This window comes from Trichomycterus rosablanca, chromosome 17, assembly GCF_030014385.1.
Source record: "Trichomycterus rosablanca isolate fTriRos1 chromosome 17, fTriRos1.hap1, whole genome shotgun sequence".
NCBI lineage: Eukaryota > Metazoa > Chordata > Actinopteri > Siluriformes > Trichomycteridae > Trichomycterus > Trichomycterus rosablanca.
Genome location: NC_086004.1, coordinates 30895914 through 30919332, shown reverse-complemented (window position 1 = coordinate 30919332; position 23419 = coordinate 30895914). Strand labels below are relative to the sequence as shown.

Below are 23419 nucleotides of genomic sequence, written 5' to 3'. Positions count from 1 at the left end.
GATGAACATGAAAGTGAAGTTGAACATCTCCCATGGCCTGCACAGTCACCAGATCTAAATATTATTGAGCCACTTTGGGGTGTTTTGGAGAAGCGAGTCAGGAAACGTTTCCCTCCACCAGCATCACGTAGTGACCTGGCCACTATCCTGCAAGAAGAATGGCTTAAAATCCCTCTGACCACTGTGCAGGACTTGTATATGTCATTTCCAAGACCGACCGATTGACGCTGTATTGGCCGCAAAAGGAGGCCCTACACCATACTAATAAATTATTGTGGTCTAAAACCAGGTGTTTCAGTTATTTTGTCCAACCCCTGTAAGTCAACTCGCAGTTCAGGTTTAAGTTTGAAGTTTGTTAAACCCGCTTTCTGGAATATCCCCCTGAGCTAATAATCATGGTATTTAAAAGTAAACTTGTTTCATTGCCCTTTTCTACAGCTGGTGAAAATGTACTTCTACATTAAAAACACTCCATGGGAGTACATGAAAACACAAAGCAAAACTATACTAATTACTAACCTAACTGTGCAAATTGCATATTTTTAAAATAACAATAGAAAGACAAATACAAATATAAAACTCTACATCACAAACATTTGGGACAGAATGGAAATGGTACAAACACATGCTTTGTTGGGTCAACTTCATTCAAATCAAGCAAAGGCTATTTCTTCACTATTTTTCAACCTGTAACAGAGTGAATGGCTTCTGACGTTACTGTGGGAATTACAAAGCATTTTCTTTTTATTTTAAGTAGTTTTCACTTTTAGGCTTATTGTGTGCACAGGTTATATCAGCGTTACAACAGATCTAACACGTCATTGTTTGAGTAGCACAGTGGGCTGAGTGCAGCACATGTAGTTCTCTCAGGTTCTAGGCCCTATGTTAAAATCCAGCTTAGGGTGAAACTAAAGTTACACTTTTTTCGAGATTTTCTCACTGCCCCAACTACACCCGACCACCCCCACATTTTATTATAATGAATACTGTAAGCCTGCAGTGAAATAAACCCAAATACACACCAACACACATAGAAACACAAAGCACTAAATGTATTAGCTGATATACACACACACACACACACACACACACACACACACACACACACACACACACACACACACACACACACGTGGAGTGTTTAAATAATAGCAACACTGTACATTTACATTAGCAGAAGGAGTTTAGGAATCACTCCCCATGGGGATGTGTGATAGTTAAACATTACACAGCTGTAAATGAAGGGTGTGACTGTTTCAGGTGTATGCTATAGGGTGTATGATTACTCCACTATAGGACTATGGGACAGTCCAGCCCGTTCGTAGATGTCTGGGAGGAAGGAATCGTACTCCGTGTTCCACACAATGGATCTCACATACGCCTCCTTATCCAGTGGCTCTGGGTACCGAAATGCCATTGCTTTACTGTACAGAAACTCCACCACCTAAACAAACACACACACTTTTTTTTGGGGGGAACACATACCCTGTTAGCACTGATTGTGCGTGTACAGTTAGGAACACAAGGTGTATTTATCTTTCTTTAGTCAATCAGTAGACACTTTCTGATCACTAGACACTTTATATTTTTGGTTGGAGCGCTAGTTCCACTCACAGCACTGATAACAATGTGTTTAATTACATTTCCACAGCATGTATCTGTATGATGTACAAACTTTACCAAACTGTTGCAAAAAACTTGGAAGCAATGGGTGTGACCTAAACACCTGAACTCAATAATTAGAAGGGATGTCAACATAATTTTACTCACATTGTGTGTATGTATAAACACAAATCTTATCCTCACAGCCATCTGTAAAGAAACCTCCCTAATGTTGGAAAGAGGAGGGTAGAGACGACCCTGATTCTGATTCAGTTCCTCATCCGTCAACTGCTCTGCTAAGATCTGATACACACATACACATATGCAAACAGTGAGACAGTGAGACAGAGAGAGAGAGAGAGAAGGTGAGTGACCTTATAACCATCCGCATCATATTAAAAACCATCATGATACTGTGAGAAATTTAGCCACATACACTAACAAGTACCTTAGAAAACCATTATCACTTAATACAGTCCACCGTTGCATCAAGAAATACAACCTAAATTATTACACAACAAGAAAGCTATACATTTTTCTATTCTGCTGTTTAAAGTAAACATAAAGATCTTAATCTGAGTCTTTATAAGTTTATAGGTGGCTGCTGCTGCTGCTACATGGTTGGATGATTTAATACTTACATTAATAAGCAAATAATCCTAATAACATGGGCAGCATGAGTGTTGCCTAACACATGCATGTGCACGCACACACACACACACACACACACACACAAACAATGTTTACCTTAGCAGCCTCGAGGAACACCGTATCACTGATGTGTCTAACACCACTCAGAATTACTGCCAGAGCCACACCTAACAAACACACATTTCTATTAGTCGAGGTAAAAAACATAATAGACTGTACAGTGAAAGAGTACAAAATAAAAATATATTTACACTAAATAAAGATGATAATCATTGTTATTGTTTTTGTGGATGAAGTTTGTCCTCTGGATGTAAATAAATTCAGTAATTACTTGTACAGCTTCTAAACGCTGGCAGGACCCAAAATCAGAGATATCCCAAATAACACTCAGAGAATTCATGGCCCAAAACCACAACTCATTCATTTTTCCAAATTATTGGAAAAATAAAATAGGAAAACACAAATCCACACCTGGGAATATGTAAGCATTGTTCCCCTGTCCCAGAATCACCATCCTGCCATCATCCAGAGTTACAGCAGCAAACGGACTCCCACTGGCAAACAAACACCGACCCTAACACACACACACACACACACACACACACAGAAAAGCACATTCATTAGCCATTTGATGAGCTACACCTACTGTTACAATACATTTTATATTTCATGTTTATAATTTTGTGATTCTTTATTTAATATCCTTTATGAACAATCAAATTTACTCTATGATCAGTTAGGCCTGAATTCTCTTACATTTTGACCAACAACAGGCTCCACTAAACCTTGAATTAGAGACAGTCTGCTCCTTGTTATTCTTAGCACATCCAAGACAGTCGTATATATCAAAAATATTCTATCTTAAAACACATTTGTATTATCCTGTTCTGTTCAGTCACTAAACAACTACCATGACACAATCTTAGGTACGTACATATACACTGTATATATACAGGGGTTGGACAAAATAACTGAAACACCTGGTTTTAGACCACAATAATTTATTAGTATGGTGTAGGGCCTCCTTTTGCGGCCAATACAGCGTCAATTGGTCTTGGAAATGACATATACAAGTCCTGCACAGTGGTCAGAGGGATTTTAAGCCATTCTTCTTGCAGGATAGTGGCCAGGTCACTACGTGATGCTGGTGGAGGAAAACGTTTCCTGACTCGCTTCTCCAAAACACCCCAAAGTGGCTCAATAATATTTAGATGTGGTGACTGTGCAGGCCATGGGAGATGTTCAACTTCACTTTCATGTTCATCAAACCAATCTTTCACCAGTCTTGCTGTGTGTATTGGTGCATTGTCATCCTGATACACGGCACCGCCATTGGATGCACATGGTCCTCCAGAATGGTTCGGTAGTCCTTGGCAGTGACGCGCCCATCTAGCACAAGTATCGGGCCGAGGGAATGCCATGATATGGCAGCCCAAACCATCACTGATCCACCCCCATGCTTCACTCCGGGCATGCAACAGTCTGGGTGGTACGCTTCTTTGGGGCTTCTCCACACCGTAACTCTCCCGGATGTGGGGAAAACAGTAAAGGTGGACTCATCAGAGAACAATACATGTTTCATATTGTCCACAGCCCAAGATTTGCGCTCCTTGCACCATTGAAACCGACGTTTGGCATCGGCACGAGTGACCAAAGGTTTGGCTATAGCAGCCCGGCCGTGTATATCGACCCTGTGGAGCTCCCGACGGACAGTTCTGGTGGAAACAGGAGAGTCGAGGTGCACGTTTAATTCTGCCGTGATTTGGGCAGCCGTGGTTTTATGTTTTTTGGATACGATCCGGGTTAGCACCCGAACATCCCTTTCAGACAGCTTCCTCTTGCGTCCACAGTTAATCCTGTTGGATGTGGTTTGTCCTTCTTGGTGGTATGCTGACATTACCCTGGATACCGTGGCTCTTGATACATCTCAAAGACTTGCTGTCTTGGTCACAGATGCGCCAGCAAGACGTGCACCAACAATTTGTCCTCTTTTGAACTCTGGTATGTCACCCATACTGTTGTGTGCATTGCAATATTTTGAGCAAAACTGTGCTCTTACCCTGCTAATTGAACCTTCACACTCTGCTCTTACTGGTGCAATGTGCAATTAATGAAGATTGGCCACCAGACTGGTCCAATTTAGCCATGAAACCTCCCACACTAAAATGACAGGTGTTTCAGTTATTTTGTCCAACCCTTGTATATATAACAGTCCCCTCCAAAAGTATTGGAACAGTGAGGCCAATCCCTTTATTTTTGCTGTAGACTGAAAACATTTGGGTTTGACATTAAAAGATGAATATGAGACAAAAGATCAACATTTCAGCTTTTATTTCCAGGTATTTACATCTGGATCTGATACACAGTTCAGAAGATAGCACCTTTTGTCTGAACCCACCCATTTTTATTGTGAGCAAAAGTATTGGAACAGGTGACTGTCAGGTGTGTTTTGTTGCCCAGGTGTGTCCTGTTACACTGATTATTTAAACAATAAATAGTGCTGATTGTCTATGCTCACAAGAAAAATGGGTGGGTTTAGACAAAAGGTGCTATCTTCTGAACTGTGTATCAGATCCAGATGTAAATACCTATATATACACACCTATATATATACAGTGTATCACAAAAGTGAGTACACCCCTTAAATTTCTGCAAATATTTCATTATATCTTTTGATGGGACAACACTAGACATGAAACTTGGATATAAGTTAGAGTAGTCAGTGTACAGCTTGTATAGCAGTGTAGATTTACTGTCTTCTGAAAATAACTCAACACACAGCCATTAATGTCTAAATAGCTGCAACATAAGTGAGTACACCCCACAGTGAACATGTCCAAATTGTGCCCAAAGTGTCAATATTTTGTGTGACCACCATTATTATCCAGCACTGCCTTAACCCTCCTGGGCATGGAATTCACCAGAGCTGCACAGGTTGCTACTGGAATCCTCTTCCACTCCTCCATGATGACATCACGGAGCTGGTGGATGTTAGACACCTTGAACTCCTCCACCTTCCACTTGAGGATGCGCCACAGGTGCTCAATTGGGTTTAGTCCATCACCTTTACCTTCAGCTTCCTCAGCAAGGCAGTTGTCATCTTGGAGGTTGTGTTTGGGGTCGTTATCCTGTTGGAAAACTGCCATGAGGCCAAGTTTTCGAAGGGAGGAGATCATGCTCTGTTTCAGAATGTCACAGTACATGTTGGAATTCATGTTTCCCTCAATGAACTGCAGCTCCCCAGTGCCAGCAACACTCATGCAGCCCAAGACCATGATGCTACCACCACCATGCTCGACTGTAGGCAAGATACAGTTGTCCTGGTACTTCTCACCAGGGCGCCGCCACACATGCTGGACACCATCTGAGCCAAACGAGTTTATCTTGGTCTCGTCAGACCACAGGGCATTCCAGTAATCCATGTTCTTGGACTGCTTGTCTTCAGCAAACTGTTTGCTGGCTTTCTTGTGCGTCAGCTTCCTTCTGGGATGACGACCATGCAGACCGAGTTGATGCAGTGTGCGGCGTATGGTCTGAGCACTGACAGGCTGACCTCCCACGTCTTCAACCTCTGCAGCAATGCTGGCAGCACTCATGTATCTATTTTTTAAAGCCGACCTCTGGATATGACGCCGAACACGTGGACTCGACTTCTTTGGTCGACCCTGGCGAAGCCTGTTCCGAGTGGAACCTGTCCTGGAAAACCGCTGTATGACCTTGGCCACCATGCTGTAGCTCAGTTTCAGGGTGTTAGCAATCTTCTTATAGCCCAGGCCATCTTTGTGGAGAGCAACAATTCTATTTCTCACATCCTCAGAGAGTTATTTGCCATGAGGTGCCATGTTGAATATCCAGTGGCCAGTATGAGAGAATTGTACCCAAAACACCAAATTTAACATCCCTGCTCCCCATTTACACCTGGGACCTTGACACATGACACCAGGGAGGGACAACGACACATTTGGGCACAATTTGGACATGTTCACTGTGGGGTGTACTCACTTATGTTGCAGCTATTTAGACATTAATGGCTGTGTGTTGAGTTATTTTCAGAAGACAGTAAATCTACACTGCTATACAAGCTGTACACTGACTACTCTAAGTTATATCCAAGTTTCATGTCTATAGTGTTGTCCCATGAAAAGATATAATCAAATATTTGCAGAAATGTGAGGGGTGTACTCACTTGTGATACACTGTATGTATATATATATGTATGTATGTATATACAGTGTATCACAGAAGTGAGTACACCCCTCACATTTCTGCAGATATTTAAGTATATCTTTTCATGGGACAACACTGACAAAATGACACTTTGACACAATGAAAAGTAGTCTGTGTGCAGCTTATATAACAGTGTAAATTTATTCTTCCCTCAAAATAACTCAATATACAGCCATTAATGTCTAAACCACCGGCAACAAAAGTGAGTACACCCCTAAGCGACTACACCCCTAAATGTCCAAATTGAGCACTGCTTGTCATTTTCCCTCCAAAATGTCATGTGATTTGTTAGTGTTACTAGGTCTCAGGTGTGCATAGGGAGCAGGTGTGTTCAATTTAGTAGTACAGCTCTCACACTCTCTCATACTGGTCACTGAAAGTTCCAACATGGCACCTCATGGCAAAGAACTCTCTGAGGATCTTAAAAGACGAATTGTTGTGCTACATGAAGATGGCCAAGGCTACAAGAAGATTGCCAACACCCTGAAACTGAGCTGCAGCACAGTGGCCAAAATCATCCAGCGTTTTAAAAGAGCAGGGTCCACTCAGAACAGACCTCGCGTTGGTCGTCCAAAGAAGCTGAGTGCACGTGCTCAGCGTCACATCCAACTGCTGTCTTTGAAAGATAGGCGCAGGAGTGCTGTCAGCATTGCTGCAGAGATTGAAAAGGTGGGGGGTCAGCCTGTCAGTGCTCAGACCATACGCCGCACACTACATCAAATTGGTCTGCATGGCTGTCACCCCAGAAGGAAGCCTCTTCTGAAGTCTCTACACAAGAAAGCCCGCAACCAGTTTGCTGAAGACATGTCAACAAAGGACATGGATTACTGGAACCATGTCCTATGGTCTGATGAGACCAAGATTAATTTGTTTGGTTCAGATGGTCTCAAGCATGTGTGGCGGCAATCAGGTGAGGAGTACAAAGATAAGTGTGTCATGCCTACAGTCAAGCATGGTGGTGGGAATGCCATGGTCTGGGGCTGCATGAGTGCAGCAGGTGTTGGGGAGTTACATTTCATTGAGGGACACATTAACTCCAATATGTACTGTGAAATACTGAAGCAGAGCATGAACCCCCCCTCCGGAAACTGGGTCGCAGGGCAGTGTTCCAGCATGATAATGACCCCAAACACACCTCTAAGACGACCACTGCTTTATTGAAGAGGCTGAGAGTAAAGGTGATGGACTGGCCAAGCATGTCTCCAGACCTAAACCCAATAGAACATCTTTGGGGCATCCTCAAGCGGAAGGTGGAGGAGCGCAAAGTCTCGAATATCCGCCAGCTCCGTGATGTCGTCATGGAGGAGTGGAAAAGCATTCCAGTGGCAACCTGTGAAGCTCTGGTAAACTCCATGCCCAGGAGAGTTAAGGCAGTTCTGGGAAATAATGGTGGCCACACAAAATATTGACACTTCAGGAACTTTCACTAAGGGGTGTACTCACTTTTGTTGCCGGTGGTTTAGACATTAATGGCTGTATATTGAGTTATTTTGACGGAAGAATAAATTGACACTGTTATATAAGCTGCACACAGACTACTTTTCATTGTGTCAAAGTGTCATTTTGTCAGTGTTGTCCCATGAAAAGATATACTTAAATATCTGCAGAAATGTGAGGGGTGTACTCACTTTTGTGATACACTGTATATATATATATATATATATATATATATATATATATATATATATATATATATATATATATATATATATATATATATATATATATATAAGGGCTGTCGAAGTTAAAGCGATAATAACGCATTAACGCAATCTCAATTTAACGCGATTAAGATAAATAGTGCCATTAACGCAAATTCTAGTTCATGTTGAGACTTGACTGGTAGAACAAACGTTTTAATGTCGGACATGTCACCGTTTTTCATTTGCGGTTTGTTAACAAAATGTAAAAGAGCGTCGTAGCATCTGCACTTGCATAATAAAGAAATAAATACACGCTATATTCACAAGTTGTCGGGAGCAGAACACTTTATTAACTTATTCTGTTACGGTAAAGAATACCGGACAGCTGAGTCAAGCACGTTGTCCATGAACTATGGAAGCCCCAAAGGGTCAAAACACACTCACTTCGTGTAGAAATGGCCATCAAACCATTGGATAGTATTACTACCTAGTATGTCAAGTCAAGTCAAGTCAACTTTATTTATATAGCGCTTTTTACAATATACATTGTCTCAAAGCAACTTTACAAAATCCAGGACCAACAGATACAAAAACCCCTGTTGAGCAAGCCGAGGGCGACTGTGGCAAGGAAAAACTCCCTGAAAATTACAGGAAGAAACCTTGAGAGGAACCAGACTCAACAGGGCCCATCCTTCTTGGGTGGTCTGGAGGATACTTTAAATAAATACACGATTTACACAAATCATACAAACACAGAATTGAATGATCTAAAAGTCATACAGTGGTAATAAATAGATAAATAAACAATTAAATAATAATAGAGTTGTTATCCGCTCTAGTCTTCAATAAAGTCTGTAGTGAATTTCTTGTCGTTGCAATTACTCCAGACCCGTCACATCTGACAGGAGCAGCATCGTTGTCCCGGCAGTCTCGACTTCAATCCTTAACCTCGGCGGGTAAACAGGTTTCCATCAGAATGCCCTCGGGGTAAAACAACAGAGAATGTAGTTAATAATGTACAATGCTAGTTGACAAACAGTTTTACAGAGAGTTTTAGACTCCGGCAGCCCTAATTATTACAGCATAACTAAAAGGGAGAGCGAGCAGGTAACAAGGTCATGAAGGCTTTCACAGGACATCAGCGCCCACCTCTCCTACCCAAACCAGAGTGATTGGACAAGAGAGGCAGAACGACAGCGACCCAACATCCCTGATCACCACAAGTTTCTATGACCAAGAACCCCCAAGCTCTGCGCCTTTGTCTATATTAATCAAAAGCCTGAGAAAATAAATATGTTTTCAGTTTAGACTTAAACATTGAGACTGTGTCCGAATCCCGAACAGAGGCAGGAAGATTATTCCAGAGTTGTGGAGCTTTGTAAGAAAACGCTCTTCCACCAGCTTTGGTCTTTTTAATTTTAGGAACTATAAGTAACCCTGCATCTTGTGAACGAAGTGGACGCGCTGGGTTGTAGTAATTAATAAGTTCACTCAGATACTGTGGAGCCAGACCATGTAGCGCTTTATAGGTTAGTAAAAGTATTTTGTAATCAATGCGAAATTTAACTGGCAGCCAGTGTAGAGATGATAGAACAGGACTAATATGATCAAATTTTTTAGTTCTAGTTAGCACTCGAGCTGCTGCATTTTGAACTAACTGGAGTTTGTGAGTAAATAAAACTCCCTTACAGTTTTCTCTTGTCCCAGCAGTTTTTAACATAAGTACATTTAGCATAAAATGTGTTCACCATTTTAATTGTAACATTTCACTTAAAAATCCTTGTTTTCTATAACATTTACACAGAATTTTTTTTAATGTGATTAATCGCGATTAACTATATGAAATTCTGAGATTAATCGCGATTAAAAATTTTAATCGTTTGACAGCCCTAATATATATATATATAAACAAAAGTATTTCTTATCCGATTACTCGATTAATCGCTGGAATAATCAATAGAATACTCGATTACAAAAATAATCGATAGTTGCAGCCCTAATATATACAGTGTATCACAAAAGTGAGTACACCCCTCACATTTCTGCAAATATTTCATTATATCTTTTCATGGGACAACACTATAGAAATAAAACTTGGATATAACTTAGAGTAGTCAGTGTACAACTTGTATAGCAGTGTAGATTTACTGTCTTCTGAAAATAACTCAACACACAGCCATTAATGTCTAAATAGCTGGCAACATAAGTGAGTACACCCCACAGTGAACATGTCCAAATTGTGCCCAAAGTGTCAATATTTTGTGTGACCACCATTATTATCCAGCACTGCCTTAACCCTCCTGGGCATGGAATTCACCAGAGCTGCACAGGTTGCTACTGGAATCCTCTTCCACTACTCCATGATGACATCACGGAGCTGGTGGATGTTAGACACCTTGAACTCCTCCACCTTCCACTTGAGGATGCGCCACAGGTGCTCAATTGGGTTTAGTCCATCACCTTTACCTTCAGCTTCCTCAGCAAGGCAGTTGTCATCTTGGAGGTTGTGTTTGGGGTCGTTATCCTGTTGGAAAACTGCCATGAGGCCCAGTTTTCGAAGGGAGGGGATCATGCTCTGTTTCAGAATGTCACAGTACATGTTGGAATTCATGTTTCCCTCAATGAACTGCAGCTCCCCAGTGCCGGCAACACTCATGCAGCCCAAGACCATGATGCTACCACCACCATGCTTGACTGTAGGCAAGATACAGTTGTCTCGGTACTTCTCACCAGGGCGCCGCCACACATGCTGGACACCATCTGAGCCAAACGAGTTTATCTTGGTCTCGTCAGACCACAGGGCATTCCAGTATTCCATGTTCTTGGACTGCTTGTCTTCAGCAAACTGTTTGCTGGCTTTCTTGTGCGTCAGCTTCCTTCTGGGATGACGACCATGCAGACTGAGTTGATGCAGTGTGCGGCGTATGGTCTGAGCACTGACAGGCTGACCTCCCACGTCTTCAACCTCTGCAGCAATGCTGGCAGCACTCATGTGTCTATTTTTTAAAGCCAACCTCTGGATATGACGCCGAACACGTGGACTCGACTTCTTTGGTCGACCCTGGCGAAGCCTGTTCCGAGTGGAACCTGTCCTGGAAAACCGCTGTATGACCTTGGCCACCATGCTGTAGCTCAGTTTCAGGGTGTTAGCAATCTTCTTATAGCCCAGGCCATCTTTGTGGAGAGCAACAATTCTATTTCTCACATCCTCAGAGAGTTCTTTGCCATGAGGTGCCATGTTGAATATCCAGTGGCCAGTATGAGAGAATTGTACCCAAAACACCAAATTTAACAGCCCTGCTCCCCATTTACACCTGGGACCTTGACACATGACACCAGGGAGGGACAGCGACACATTTGGGCACAATTTGGACATGTTCACTGTGGGGTGTACTCACTTATGTTGCCAGCTATTTACACATTAATGGCTGTGTGTTGAGTTATTTTCAGAAGACAGTAAATCTACACTGCTATACAAGCTGTACACTGACTACTCTAAGTTATATCCAAGTTTCATGTCTATAGTGTTGTCCCATGAAAAGATATAATGAAATATTTGCAGAAATGTGAGGGGTGTACTCACTTTTGTGATACACTGTATATATATATATATATATATATATATATATATACTGTACAATGCTAGTTGAGTAAAACAGTTTTACAGAGAGTTTTAGACTCCGGCAGCCCTAATTATTACAGCAGAACTAAAAGGGAGAGCGAGCAGGTAACAAGGTCATGAAGGCTTTCACAGGACATCAGCGCCCATCTCCCCACCGTCACCAAACCTGAGTGATCGGACAAGAGAGGCAGAACGACAGCAACCCAACATCCCTGATCACCACAAGTTTCTATGACCAAGAACCCCTAAGTTCTGCACCTTTGTCTATACTAATCAAAAGCCTGAGAAAATAAATATGTTTTCAGTCTAGACTTAAACATTGAGACTGTGTCCGAATCCCGAACAGAGGCAGGAAGATTATTCCAGAGTTGTGGAGCTTTGTAAGAAAACGCTCTTCCACCAGCCGTGATCTTTTTAATTCTAGGAACTATAAGTAACCCTGCATCTTGTGAACGAAGTGGACGCGCTGGGCTGTAGTGATTAATAAGTTCACTCAGATACTGTGGTACAGACCATGTAGCGCTTTATAAGTTAGTAAAAGTATTTTGTAATCGATGCGGAATTAAACTGGCAGCCAGTGTAGAGATGATAGAACAGGAGTGATATGATCAAATGTTCTAGTTCGTTAGCACTCGAGCTGCTGCATTTTGAACTAACTGGAGTTTGTTTATGGATCTACCAGAGCATCCAGTTAGAAGAGCATTACAATAATCTAACCCAGAAGTTATAAACGCATGGATCAGTTTTTCTGCATCATTAACAGAGTATATTTCTTATTTTAGAAATATTACGCAAATGATAGAAAGCAACTCTAGTAATATTATTAATGTGTGTATCAAAGGAAAGATCTGAATCTATTGTGACACCCAAGTTTTTCACATCTGGGCTGGGAGTAACAGAGAACGTGTTTAAGTTTAGCACCAGGTTAGATAACTCGTCCCTCACAGCTTTAGAGCCAACAAGTAGAACCTCAGTTTTATCTGAATTAAGTAAAAGAAAATTACCTGACATCCAGTTTTTTATGTCGTTTACACTTTAATCTTCTATCTTACTGATTGTGTCAGTATCATTTGGTTTGGCTGATATATACAGCTGTGTGTCATCTGCATAGCAGTGAAAGTTTATGCCATGTTTATGAATAATTTCACCTAGTGGAAGCATATAGAGGGTAAATAATAGCGGTCCCAGTACCGACCCCTGTGGAACACCACACTTTACTTTTGTAGTTTCCGAGCATTTATTATTTACATAAACAAATAGAGAGCGGTCAGTGAGATATGATTTGAACCAAGAGAGTGCGAGTCCTTTAACACCTGCTGTATTTTCTAGCCTCTCCAGTAAAATGTTATAATCGACCGTATCACTAACTAACGTTATGAAACAGTTCCAGCTTTTCTGGAGCTCTAGAACTTGATCAGCAGAATAAAGCCTCGGTTACTCACCACATATCCCGATCACACCGTCCAGATCCTGTGAAAGCCGTTTACAATCAAATGATCCTTAAACGCTAGTTTTCTGCTGGTGCTCTTCCTTATAGTTGGTATAATGTGTGTATTTGGTGATGTCTTTCAATGTTGAGGGTTTCTCCACAGAATAAACTGTCCTTTCACGTAAAAATAAAACGAATTCTGTTGTCCATTTTACTTGAATATCCGAGACTTTCCTGAGTTTATTTCCCGTTTGAACATCCATACAGATCTAACAGCCGCCAGAAAGATGCAGCAGCTAATTGGGTGAATTTACAATTACGGTCCTCGCAGCTGATTGGTTCATTTGAAATTCTGTTAATCACGAGTTATGACCAGCAGCCACTGCATAAAGCCCAAACATTTAGCCATTAGCCAATAAAATCTAGGGAATATCTGGTTTAAAAATTACACTTCGTAATAGGAAATGCATAAAATAACATGTCTTGTGTTACGTTTCTAACCTATATATTCATTCTCAATCTGTACTTCTAGGAAAAATCTGGCTTAAATAATACATTTCCTTTAATATTATATACCGCGTATTATCAGGGTTGCAGTGTGACAAGTTGGGGGTCTGTCTCAATCCGCACACAAAACCCTAAACAGAAGTCGCATTATTGGTCAAATGTATTTTAGCACAGTATTTATAATGGTATTTGTAACACAGCAGATTTTCTCGGCTCATTGTACAGCCTGATACAGTGATGATCCGTATTTAGTGGATTCGGTGTTTATCCCTATTCTCGGTTTCCTATATTTACGACGGGTATTGGGTCGATTCTTCAAAATAATTCATTCTGTACAGTAGTTTTGACGAAGAACCATTTCTTTAGAGTCGATTCCAGATCTTGAGAATCGATTCCCATAGTAAAATTCATTCAGTGTGAAATGCGGTAGATTTTGAGGTCGCTGTCTCTCAAACGCGTCAAATTTCTTTACCTCGGCACTGTGGAAATATTTCTGCTGAAAAACTAAACTAAACGAGTAAAATGTGAAATGTGACTAGTTAAAGCGTTTACTGGTTATCAGAAAGAGCCGAGGTGTGGATAAAAGATCCGGAATATTTATGCTTTTACTGAGAGATTTTCTTCAGAAATGGACGGTCTGGTGTCAGAGGACGACATCCGTAAGATTTACTTATAAAATATTATCATTTAAATAATAGAGAATTCATGTAAAAGTGAGAACATATCTTTTTATCCTCAGCATACAGGTAAATATCATTTGTTATTTTATTAATAGACTAAATAAGACATTTTAAATCTGTAGTAGTCTTTTAAATCTCTGTTGAATAAATGGTTCCCACTCACACTATTTCAACACAAACCTGAACTGTGGAAAAAACCAGTAAAATTCTTCATTAATGAAATTTTATTTTGTTCTGTGGATTGTGGAACTTCTCAGAATAGAAGTGAGGAGATGAAGGACGGTGAGGAAGCACACAGTGTTTTGTTCGAGTTCTGAGCTCAGTTGTGTGTTCTGGAGCTAAATAAATAGTGCAAAAAAACCACAGACTAATTGTGCTTTAGTGAGATGATTTAAGGAAGGATTATTAAATAGACAGACACTATCAAGTAATATGGCTGGAAACACAGTATAACCCTTGTAATACTAGGGTTTTACATTAAAATACCACTATTAGTGTTGTTTTTATTGTTCAGCCTAAATACTAAAATGTATAATTGTGTATAAGTGAGGGTGTTATATTTCTGCCCTCACCCATCCCATCAATCACATCCTTCTGCACTATTTTATTCATAATTAACATGTGTTTTAGCAGTTTACAGAAATGTACGATTGTGTTAATTAAACAGATCCCTAATAATTCAGTTGAGATGAGATAAATAACATGGATTTTAATTAGTTTAAGGTAGTTGCTGCTAGAATTGAAATGTTTAAGCATACAATAACCTGGTGTCTATGTAATGTACAAGAATGTGTTTGCTTATGCTGAATAAAAACACCACAGACTAAATTTTAGTGTATACTGTGTTTGTAGTGCTGCGATCAGAGACATTTTTTCACAATGCTGCAAAAATAAACGACACCAACAAAATGCTGGAGCTCATCAGAAAAGGGGTGAACATTAAAGTAAAAAATAACGTAAGTTCAAAAGAAAGTACCTACATTTGCACAGATCTGTAAAGCTTACAAGTTGTTTATACATTTATTCGTTTTAGAAATAAATAAACATTTATTAAAAAACATCAGATATTTAGAACAGAATATAAACTAAACACTTTACATTGTGTAACATACCTGGATTAACAAAATGTTTAAAGAGTCATTAAAAGTTTTAACATTTATATTTTGTTTAGTATTTTTATGTTCAATCATTTTATCTAAAATTAAAGCACTTAACTTACTGTAGAAAGAAAAGGAAGCTTGATTACAGGAAGTTGTGCTTCCAGATCTTTTGTTTTAACCTTTTATGCACAAGGGCCAAGGAAACGCTTTTGTTTCTGGTCTTGTATCCAGACGTGACCTGTTTTTCACCTCCTTTCACAGCACACAACACACCACTGCAAATATGACTGGAATTATTGTGGCTTCCATGAAACCTAAAAGATTTCAATGTTTATTTATTTTTAAGCTCATGTTAAGTTCCTTGTTTGAGTATCATCATGTTCATGTGTAGGTGGGGCGGAAGGCTTTGCACTGGGCTGCAGGAGCTGGAAGTGAAGAAGCTCTACGCCTGCTGTTGGAACATGACACTGAGCTGGATGATGCAGACATTGTATGTACCAACATCAGCAGGCTTTTAGAATGATAATTTCTTATTATCATCTCATAAAGGTTCTTTTATTTTAAACCTGATGTTAAATCTGTTATTTTCTGTTTTGTTACTTCTGAAAAACTGTATCTTTAATTTGCTTTCTCAGAAGTGCATTTGAGAAGAGTCTGAAATGAATAACCTAAAGGTCACTGAATGTTATATTGTAATGTTCTTAATTGTTCATGGGTGGTGGGGGTCCAGGTGGGGTATGAATGCAGTGGTGATTGAGGGGGTATGTAAACAGTGAATAACATAAAAAAAACCAGCTCCCTTGAGATCATTGACAAGCTCCTCCCGTGTAATTCTGGACTGACCTCACCTTTCTCAGAATCATTCTTACCCCACCAGGTGAGATCTTGCATGGAGCTCCAGAGTGAGGGTGATTGACTGTGATCTTGTATTTCTTCCATTTTGGAATGATCGCACCAACAGTGGTCTCTTTCTCACCAAGCTTCTTGCTGATGGTCTTGCAGCCCATTCCAGCCTTGTGCAGGTCTACAATCTTGTCCCTGACGTCCTTTGATAGCTCTTTGGTCTTGCCCATGGTGGTCGAGAGATTTGAACGGACGAAACTGATTCTGTGACGGGAGTCTTTTATACAGGGACAGGACTAATTTGTGAGCCTCATGGGCACATAACCGGTCTGTGGGGGTCAGAATTCTTGCTGGCTGGTAGGGGATCAAATACTTATTTCCCTTAATTAAATACAAATTAATTTATAACTTTTATTTAATGTTTTCTGGATTTTTTGTTGATATTCTGTCTCTCTCTTAAAATAAACCTTCCATAAAAATTATAGACTGTTCAAGTCTTTGTAAGGGGGTAAACTTACAAAATCAGCAGGGGATCAAATACTTATTTCCCCCACTGTATGTATATATATATACACTTTTATTAACTCCAGGGATTAATTTACACGACCATCTTTGTGTGTGTGTTTGCAGTTTGGCATGAATGCTTTACTGTTGGCAGCTTGGTTTGGTCACCTCAAAACCCTGAAGATTCTTGTTTCATCTGGTGCAAAACTCAACTGCCAAAACAAAGTAAGGCAAAGATTTTGCTCCTATGTGGTGGTCAGCATTTTCTATATTGCTTATTTTTTACATTTTTACATGTGTGTCTTCATTAGAAGGATATTTACACACACACTTAAGTTTTTGGTTATTAGTAATTATAGCTTTCATGTGTTTTGTTTTGTGTGGCTTTTTAGTTACAGGTTACAACTTAAACAAATCATGTTTTGTAGGTTCTCTTCAGCTGGAACAGGGTTGGGTTTCCATCTATTAAGATATTTTGGTACAGAACCAAATAGCCTTTGTCAGTAAGATGAAAATAGGGGTGGGTTTTGGAACAAACCAACCCTTAGCCCTAAAGAGGAATTTTCAGTGTAATAATGACCCAAAACACACAACCTTTTTATAAAGACTTGCTTTAATATAGCAGATAATAGATTTTAAGTTGGCTTAGCATAGTGGTGTAAACAACCAGAGTATTCTAATTTTCTGGGGTTGATTGTAAAGTTTAAATAAAACAAAACTTTTTTATTCCACCCTTAACATCCCTTCTTTAAGAAATATACAAACTCTGCTCTTCAGAACGGGTTAAATCTTCTGCACTGTGCTGCCCAGAGAGGTCATGTCCATATTCTGCAGTTCATAGTGGAAGATCTGGAGGATTTTCAGCTCGACAGAGTTGACATGGTGAAAAGTCTCTTTTAATTATATCCAAAATTTTGTTGTCATACACTCACCAGTGTAACCATGATAGATGATTTAGGATGTCTTGCCCACCCATAGAAACCAAGATCCAAGATCCAGCTGCCTGCTGCTTCACTGAGCCATCGAGAATTTCATAGAATGGCTAATAAAACTGGAAATGTTTCCACTCCTACAAGCTTTACATTGATGGTAACACAGACAAATGGCTGTTTTTACTCCAGGAAAAAAAACTAACAGAGTGGTAATAATTATACAGCCTTCATGTTAGAAATCCAATACACATTCTTCAAATAAAAATAAGTTTTGTTTACTTAGTCGTGCTGCCACCCAGAGTAACTGGAGATAAAGGCTTTAAAACAAGTGCGACTGTGGATTCTGAAAAACACTTTGCACCTTTTTCCTTTATATGAAGAATGTGGTGGCCTGAGTATAAAGCTTTACTCCAGTTTTTATTTTCTTTTAACTTGGATGATATTTCATTTTATTGTTTATGTGAACAGCGGCATCTAATCATTGACTGGACAGAGAAATCAACTATATTTGTACCTGCTATTGTGAAACATAGGTGATAAGGTTGTACAGCAGGTAGTAGTTGTATCCTGTGGATGTGGGTTTGATCCTCATTTCTGGTTACTGGCTGTGTAATGACTTGCATGTTCTTCCACCTTTCAAAAACTTTTAACTTTTAATTGCTACAGAAAGTTTTAAATGAGTAAGATACTGATGCACTGAACTTCCCCCTCTGCACCCTGTATTTCATGGATAAAGTTTAGACACCCAGAATCAGGCTCACTAACTAAAGATGAATGAATTATTGTAAAATACATTTATGTTAGTGTTTTAAATTAAAAAGGTAATAATAATGTGTCCTGGTCTACAATTTTTGATTGTGTGTGTCAGTCAGCTAAGACAGCATTACACTTGGCAGCAGAACATGGACAGTTGGAGGTGACCGAGTTTCTCATTGGTATGGGCTGTACACATGGCCTAAAGGACAAGGTAAGAACTAGCAGGCGGCACTAAATGTTAAAATTCGTAGATAATTAAGCTTGTTTTGTCTGCTGGGAGGAAAACCAAGTTAACAACAAGTTGACAAACTAAACATTACAAACTCTAAAGATACTTTTTTAAAAAGCTTAAGATAAAAGTAGATAAATTCTGTATTGGCCCTGTTAATATTTTTGTTATAACTTACAAAAGGGCAACTCCTGCATCAGGTCAATCAGTTTAAAAAGATCCTGGGACAAAGGTTTGAACCTCGAATCTGATCAGTGCCTGTGAAATCTTTAGCATTTTCCTGCAGATTTCCTCAGGTTCTCCAGTGTCATGCATATAAGGTAATGGTGAAAAAGGCTGCCCTAGTATGCCTAACACCCAAATGGTTCTGGACCTAAATGCAGTGGCTGAACAAGGTTTTCTTCAAGATTAATAAAATATCTATCTGAACTGAATCAAGAAAAAAAATGGTACAAAACTGATGAAAATCACAGCAACATTAAGTGGCGGACCATAGAACACTGAAAGAAATTACATCTAGGGTAAATCAGCATTAATGACACCTTCTGCTAAGTCTATAAAAGTCTGTAGGTCTTTGTCCTCCTGTGTGCACCATACTGTACTATGGGCATGCTTAAATAGCACAAAATTTGTCTGTGAAGGTTTGTGGGAATTTGTGTGATGGCCCTGGGATATTTAGATCACTTTAAACTACCGCTTGTTGAACTACGCTTGCAAAACATGCAATAGGATTAGACTGGGCGCTCTACATTACCTGTACATTACCCATAAGTGTAAGAAGAATTAGTCAATCAGTGTGTTGACTGCAATGGAATGCAAAACCTAGGTATTTAATGGTGTTGTTAAATCTTAATAAACGTTTAACCTCATATTGTGGGACCACCAGCAACTTCTTTATAAGTTCTTTATTGATTTATGATTCTCAGTAATAGTCGTGATTATTTGATGTTTTATGACTAATGTATTTACAGCAGGAGAACACTGCACTGCATTTGGCAGCGATTCATGGCCACACTAAGGTTATGCAGAAAATTCTAGAAACAGGAAAGAACAAGAATGAGAGAAACATTGTGAGCAATAAAATTCATCTGCAAGCACATTGTGTTTTATTATATTGTGTTTTACTGTATAATAAATAATGTTTTTTTCTATCAGGATGGTATGACAGCTTTACACTTGGCTGTTAGTGGAGGACATTATGAATGTGTCAGGCTGCTGCTGAACGCTCACTGCAATGTTAATGAACTGACCAATGTATGTAAAAAATACATAATTTACTGAAAATATGGTGTAATTTTATTACATATTATACTACATTCATTGCATTCAGCAGACATTCTTCATCCAGAATTATCAGATTAAAAAAGGCTTTCTTAGTCAAACTAAAACATGTAATCCATTTTGGTGCTAGTATAAGAGCCTTAATGACTGTGTTTCTCAAGTTCTGATGAATCAGGCAAGATGATCTAGACATGTCTGATGGTGGACATAGAAAGCAGCTCAACCATTAAGGAATAGAACACCTCTAAATAGGAACTCCATATAGCTCATTTTATATTATAGTCCATACTGTATTTTGGGTTCCTCACTGTCAGTCCTGGAGACCCTCTGCCCTGCAACAATTGATAATTATCTCATAAGCTCCGTAAAATTTAAAGTCAGTAAAACTTAAGCCAGTGGAACCCTGGTATATTTTTATATGTGTAAAATGTTTGAAAAGAAAAACAAGCTAAAATAACTGGTGCTTTATTATAGTTAAATACTTGTATAGATGCACCATGTTTTTAAGAACTTGAGGGGATCTGTAACTACACAGTTACTATCCTGGACATGTTTCTTCTCTGCATTTCCACCTCACTGCAGGAACCGTGACTGCAGGCAGAATTAAAAATAAAGCTGCATGATGTCTGGATTATTTCAGCTCACATCAAAAGTACAGCAACACACGAGGTTGTGTCATTTTTTTTTTTGTTTTTTTTTTGTTGCACATGATAATGTGCTATTTTTTTTTTTTTAAGCATGTGCAGACAGCACAGTAATGTTTTTTGCCAGTTATTTAAGTTGCATGACACTAATATTGATTTTTTCAGAAGAATATGACTGCTCTTCACTTTGCAGCTCTACATGGGTTTGACCGGGAGGTCAGACTGCTGGTGGAAGCTGGAATCAATCTCAATTCTGTGGACAGTGTGAGTACAAACACCATTTTACATGATCTTATTAATCTTTTAATCAAATAAAATGTATATGGCTAATGTGGGAAATGTTCAATTTACAGGTATTTAAATCTGTGTTAGAGCAACCATTTCACACCCAGGATTACATACTATAGTGAATTCTGAGACACTTAGCAAGTAGTGTAGAGTACTGCCACACCACTCTAGGGGATTAAATACAGTTTTAAGTATTTTGTAAAAGCAATTAATTATGGTATTACAGGGGTATTACACTCTCATGTGGTGTTGGTACTTATTCGATTTATTTAATATTACAATTGTATTGGTTAGACAATCATAACTTATTAATTTATTGTAATAAAATAGGTTTAGGGTTAGGCTTCATTTTAACTAAATTAATTGTTTGTTTGTTTTTTATCAGAATCATACAGCTGCACTACACATTGCTGTGTTCAACAACTACACTGAGATTGTTAAAATACTGATTGATGCAGGTTGTGACCTGGGCTTGTTTGATTATGTGAGTACATCATTTTAAATCCAACACTCACTTACATTACTTAGCAATAAATCCTAAACTCTTTCAGCAAAAGAAACTCAAACATTAGCAAGTTCAATTACAAAAAATGTTAATCAGCTAATTTCATTTTATTCAATATTTTTTTTGCTCAGTTTTAGTTTCTCTGATTGTTTCCATTTGTTTCATAGCGGCTGCAAACAGTTTTGCACATAGCAGCAGAACATGGATACCAGAACATAGCTGAACTGATCCTCCTGGCTGGAGTTAACCTCGAACTACTCGACAAGGTGCAATCACACATGCCAGTTTAATAAAATACTTAAAACACGTTTTTATTTATTTACTTCTTGTATGTATTTTTAATTCATTTTGCTTGATTACATGAATGAAAACATCTGTATTTCCACATGTGCAGCAGAAAAAGACATCATTGGACATTGCAGCTAGAAGCAATCATGTAAACGTGGTAGACATGATTATCAAAGCTAATCGATTTTACAAATGGAAACAGGTATTTATGAGATATTTATACACACTTGTTAGTCTAAGTTAAAACCAAAACTTATTTCTGTTCTGTTTCGCAGGACTGTGATGCTGAATCCTTTGGGATAAGGAATGTGACCTTTAAACAGGATCACAGGACAGAGACGCAGCACATCCGCTCTATTTTATGGAAGTTAGCCACAAAATATCTAAAACCTGGAGAGTGGAAGACACTGGCACAACACTGGCACTTTACAGATGCACAAATGCGAGCCATAGAACAGCAGTGGACAGGTAGAGTAAATTAAGTCACTACCCCATAATTTTTCCATTTTAAACATTTGGAATATATAGTTTAATGCTAATGCAAAATACAACAGTCAGCCTGTAACAATCAGTTTTACCATGCGGGAGGAAGGTTAACACCCACTGGTTTATTGTGCTTGTGACCGTTGGAAATATAGACGGCTGATGTTGCATTAACCCTCATTTTAGCGACTTCTCTTTAACTAAAAAAAAGTAAATATTAAAATTCTAAAACCTAAAGGATCTAGGGTTACTTTTATATTTTTTTTCTTGTGGTCTGACAGTAGATGTAAAACTGAAAGTTATGGCAAAGTTTTTGGGAGATACAATATCATGGTGAGGCAAAGAGAAGGTTCAGTTTTTTAACATTAATTGCGGTGTGTCTGAGGATTTAAGATAAGTACTGTAGGAAAGATTTCAGTTTAGATAAAAGTACAGTAGCTAAATACAACAACACAGTGGAAAAGCAAACTAGACTTCACCAATAGGGGCAGTAGTGGCCATTTTAGAGTCCTGTTAAAAAATTTTGCTCTATTTATAATACAACCTTTATGAGGTTATATTTTAAAGAGATTTGATATGGGTTCAGTGCATGTAAATAAGTGGACTCATGCTATTATAAATGTGTCATTTTAAGGCACTAAAAGTTATAAGGAACATGGATATCGCATGCTGCTGATCTGGCTGCATGGGGTATTGATTGCTGGTGAAAACCCCATAAAAAGAATGTATGAGGGTCTGATGGGTATCTCAAGGATGGATCTGGCAGGTAAGAAGTAAACCTGCAGCATGCTTCAAGCTACAGCTTTTTTGTGATTTGTATTACCACTTTTGTGACTTTTCTGCTTTTTTTCTCAACAGAGAGCATCCGTCAGCAAGCCAATGCAGATCTAAAGTCTTCAAAGTGTGCAACAATGTGAACCAGTTGTAAATTAAATGGCACTGAGGACATTTACAGCAATATATGCAACTTCATTAAAGTGCAAAAACTAATATGCAACAGAGGGGATTTTTTCAGCCACAAAATTAGTGTTACTTCAGTTACTAGTAATATTTTATTGATTTTTCTAAGCGTTGGTTGGATTCATGTCCAGGTAAACCGACCTGATGCAGCCCAACATTCACATTATTCAGAAGTAAGTCACTGACCTTCATTTGTTCCTTGCATGGCTGTTGCAGTTGGTACAGTTACCACTTGTGAATGTGAA

General features: G+C 39.0%; 2 protein-coding genes and 1 long non-coding RNA gene across 4 annotated transcripts; 1 reads left to right on the top strand and 2 right to left on the bottom strand.

Moving 5' to 3' along the window:
• Window positions 1-611: 611 nt before the first annotated feature.
• LOC134331622 (NAD-dependent malic enzyme, mitochondrial-like) lies at window positions 612-3214 on the bottom strand. The gene is made up of 4 exons (XM_063013108.1): window positions 2725-3214; window positions 2350-2420; window positions 1771-1905; window positions 612-1444 (listed from the first exon to the last, which is right to left on the bottom strand). The coding sequence occupies exons 1-4, from the start codon at window positions 2765-2767 to the stop codon at window positions 1283-1285; spliced, it is 411 nt and encodes a 136-aa protein (XP_062869178.1). The 5' UTR covers window positions 2768-3214; the 3' UTR covers window positions 612-1282.
• Window positions 3215-8450: 5236 nt separating this feature from the next.
• LOC134331659 (uncharacterized) lies at window positions 8451-13408 on the bottom strand. Its single transcript, XR_010015142.1, has 2 exons — window positions 13188-13408; window positions 8451-9104 (listed from the first exon to the last, which is right to left on the bottom strand). It is a non-coding gene; the product is annotated as an uncharacterized LOC134331659 (long non-coding RNA).
• A 513-nt stretch (window positions 13409-13921) lies between these two features.
• ankdd1a (ankyrin repeat and death domain containing 1A) lies at window positions 13922-23211 on the top strand. Of its 2 annotated transcripts, XM_063012761.1 has the most exons (16): window positions 13922-14340; window positions 15214-15317; window positions 15853-15951; window positions 16935-17033; window positions 17586-17690; window positions 17787-17897; window positions 18609-18707; window positions 19697-19795; window positions 19881-19979; window positions 20816-20914; window positions 21324-21422; window positions 21611-21709; window positions 21838-21933; window positions 22007-22199; window positions 22849-22980; window positions 23073-23211. In XM_063012761.1, exons 1-16 carry the CDS (start codon window positions 14310-14312, stop codon window positions 23129-23131), a joined length of 1623 nt encoding a protein of 540 aa, XP_062868831.1. In that variant the 5' UTR covers window positions 13922-14309; the 3' UTR covers window positions 23132-23211. The 2 variants fall into 2 exon arrangements, with proteins under 2 accessions (XP_062868831.1, XP_062868832.1); XM_063012762.1 differs by lacking the exon at window positions 17787-17897 and having other exon boundaries at window positions 13932-14340.
• The last annotated feature ends 208 nt before the right edge of the window (window positions 23212-23419 follow it).

Bases quoted from the DNA above. Each gene is read 5' to 3' on its own strand.
- ankdd1a (XM_063012761.1), top strand. From the start codon at position 14,310: ATGGACGGTCTGGTGTCAGAGGACGACATCC. The intron at 18,708-19,696 runs GTAAGAACTAGC...ATGTATTTACAG, and splicing joins CACATGGCCTAAAGGACAAG to CAGGAGAACACTGCACTGCA. The intron at 21,934-22,006 runs GTATTTATGAGA...TCTGTTTCGCAG, and splicing joins GATTTTACAAATGGAAACAG to GACTGTGATGCTGAATCCTT.
- LOC134331622 (XM_063013108.1), bottom strand. From the start codon at position 2,767: ATGGTGATTCTGGGACAGGGGAACAATGCTTACATATTCCCAG. The intron at 1,906-2,349 runs GTAAACATTGTT...TGTGTGTATCAG, and splicing joins TGTTCCTCGAGGCTGCTAAG to ATCTTAGCAGAGCAGTTGAC. The intron at 1,445-1,770 runs GTGAGTAAAATT...GTGTTTGTTTAG, and splicing joins TGTTTATACATACACACAAT to GTGGTGGAGTTTCTGTACAG.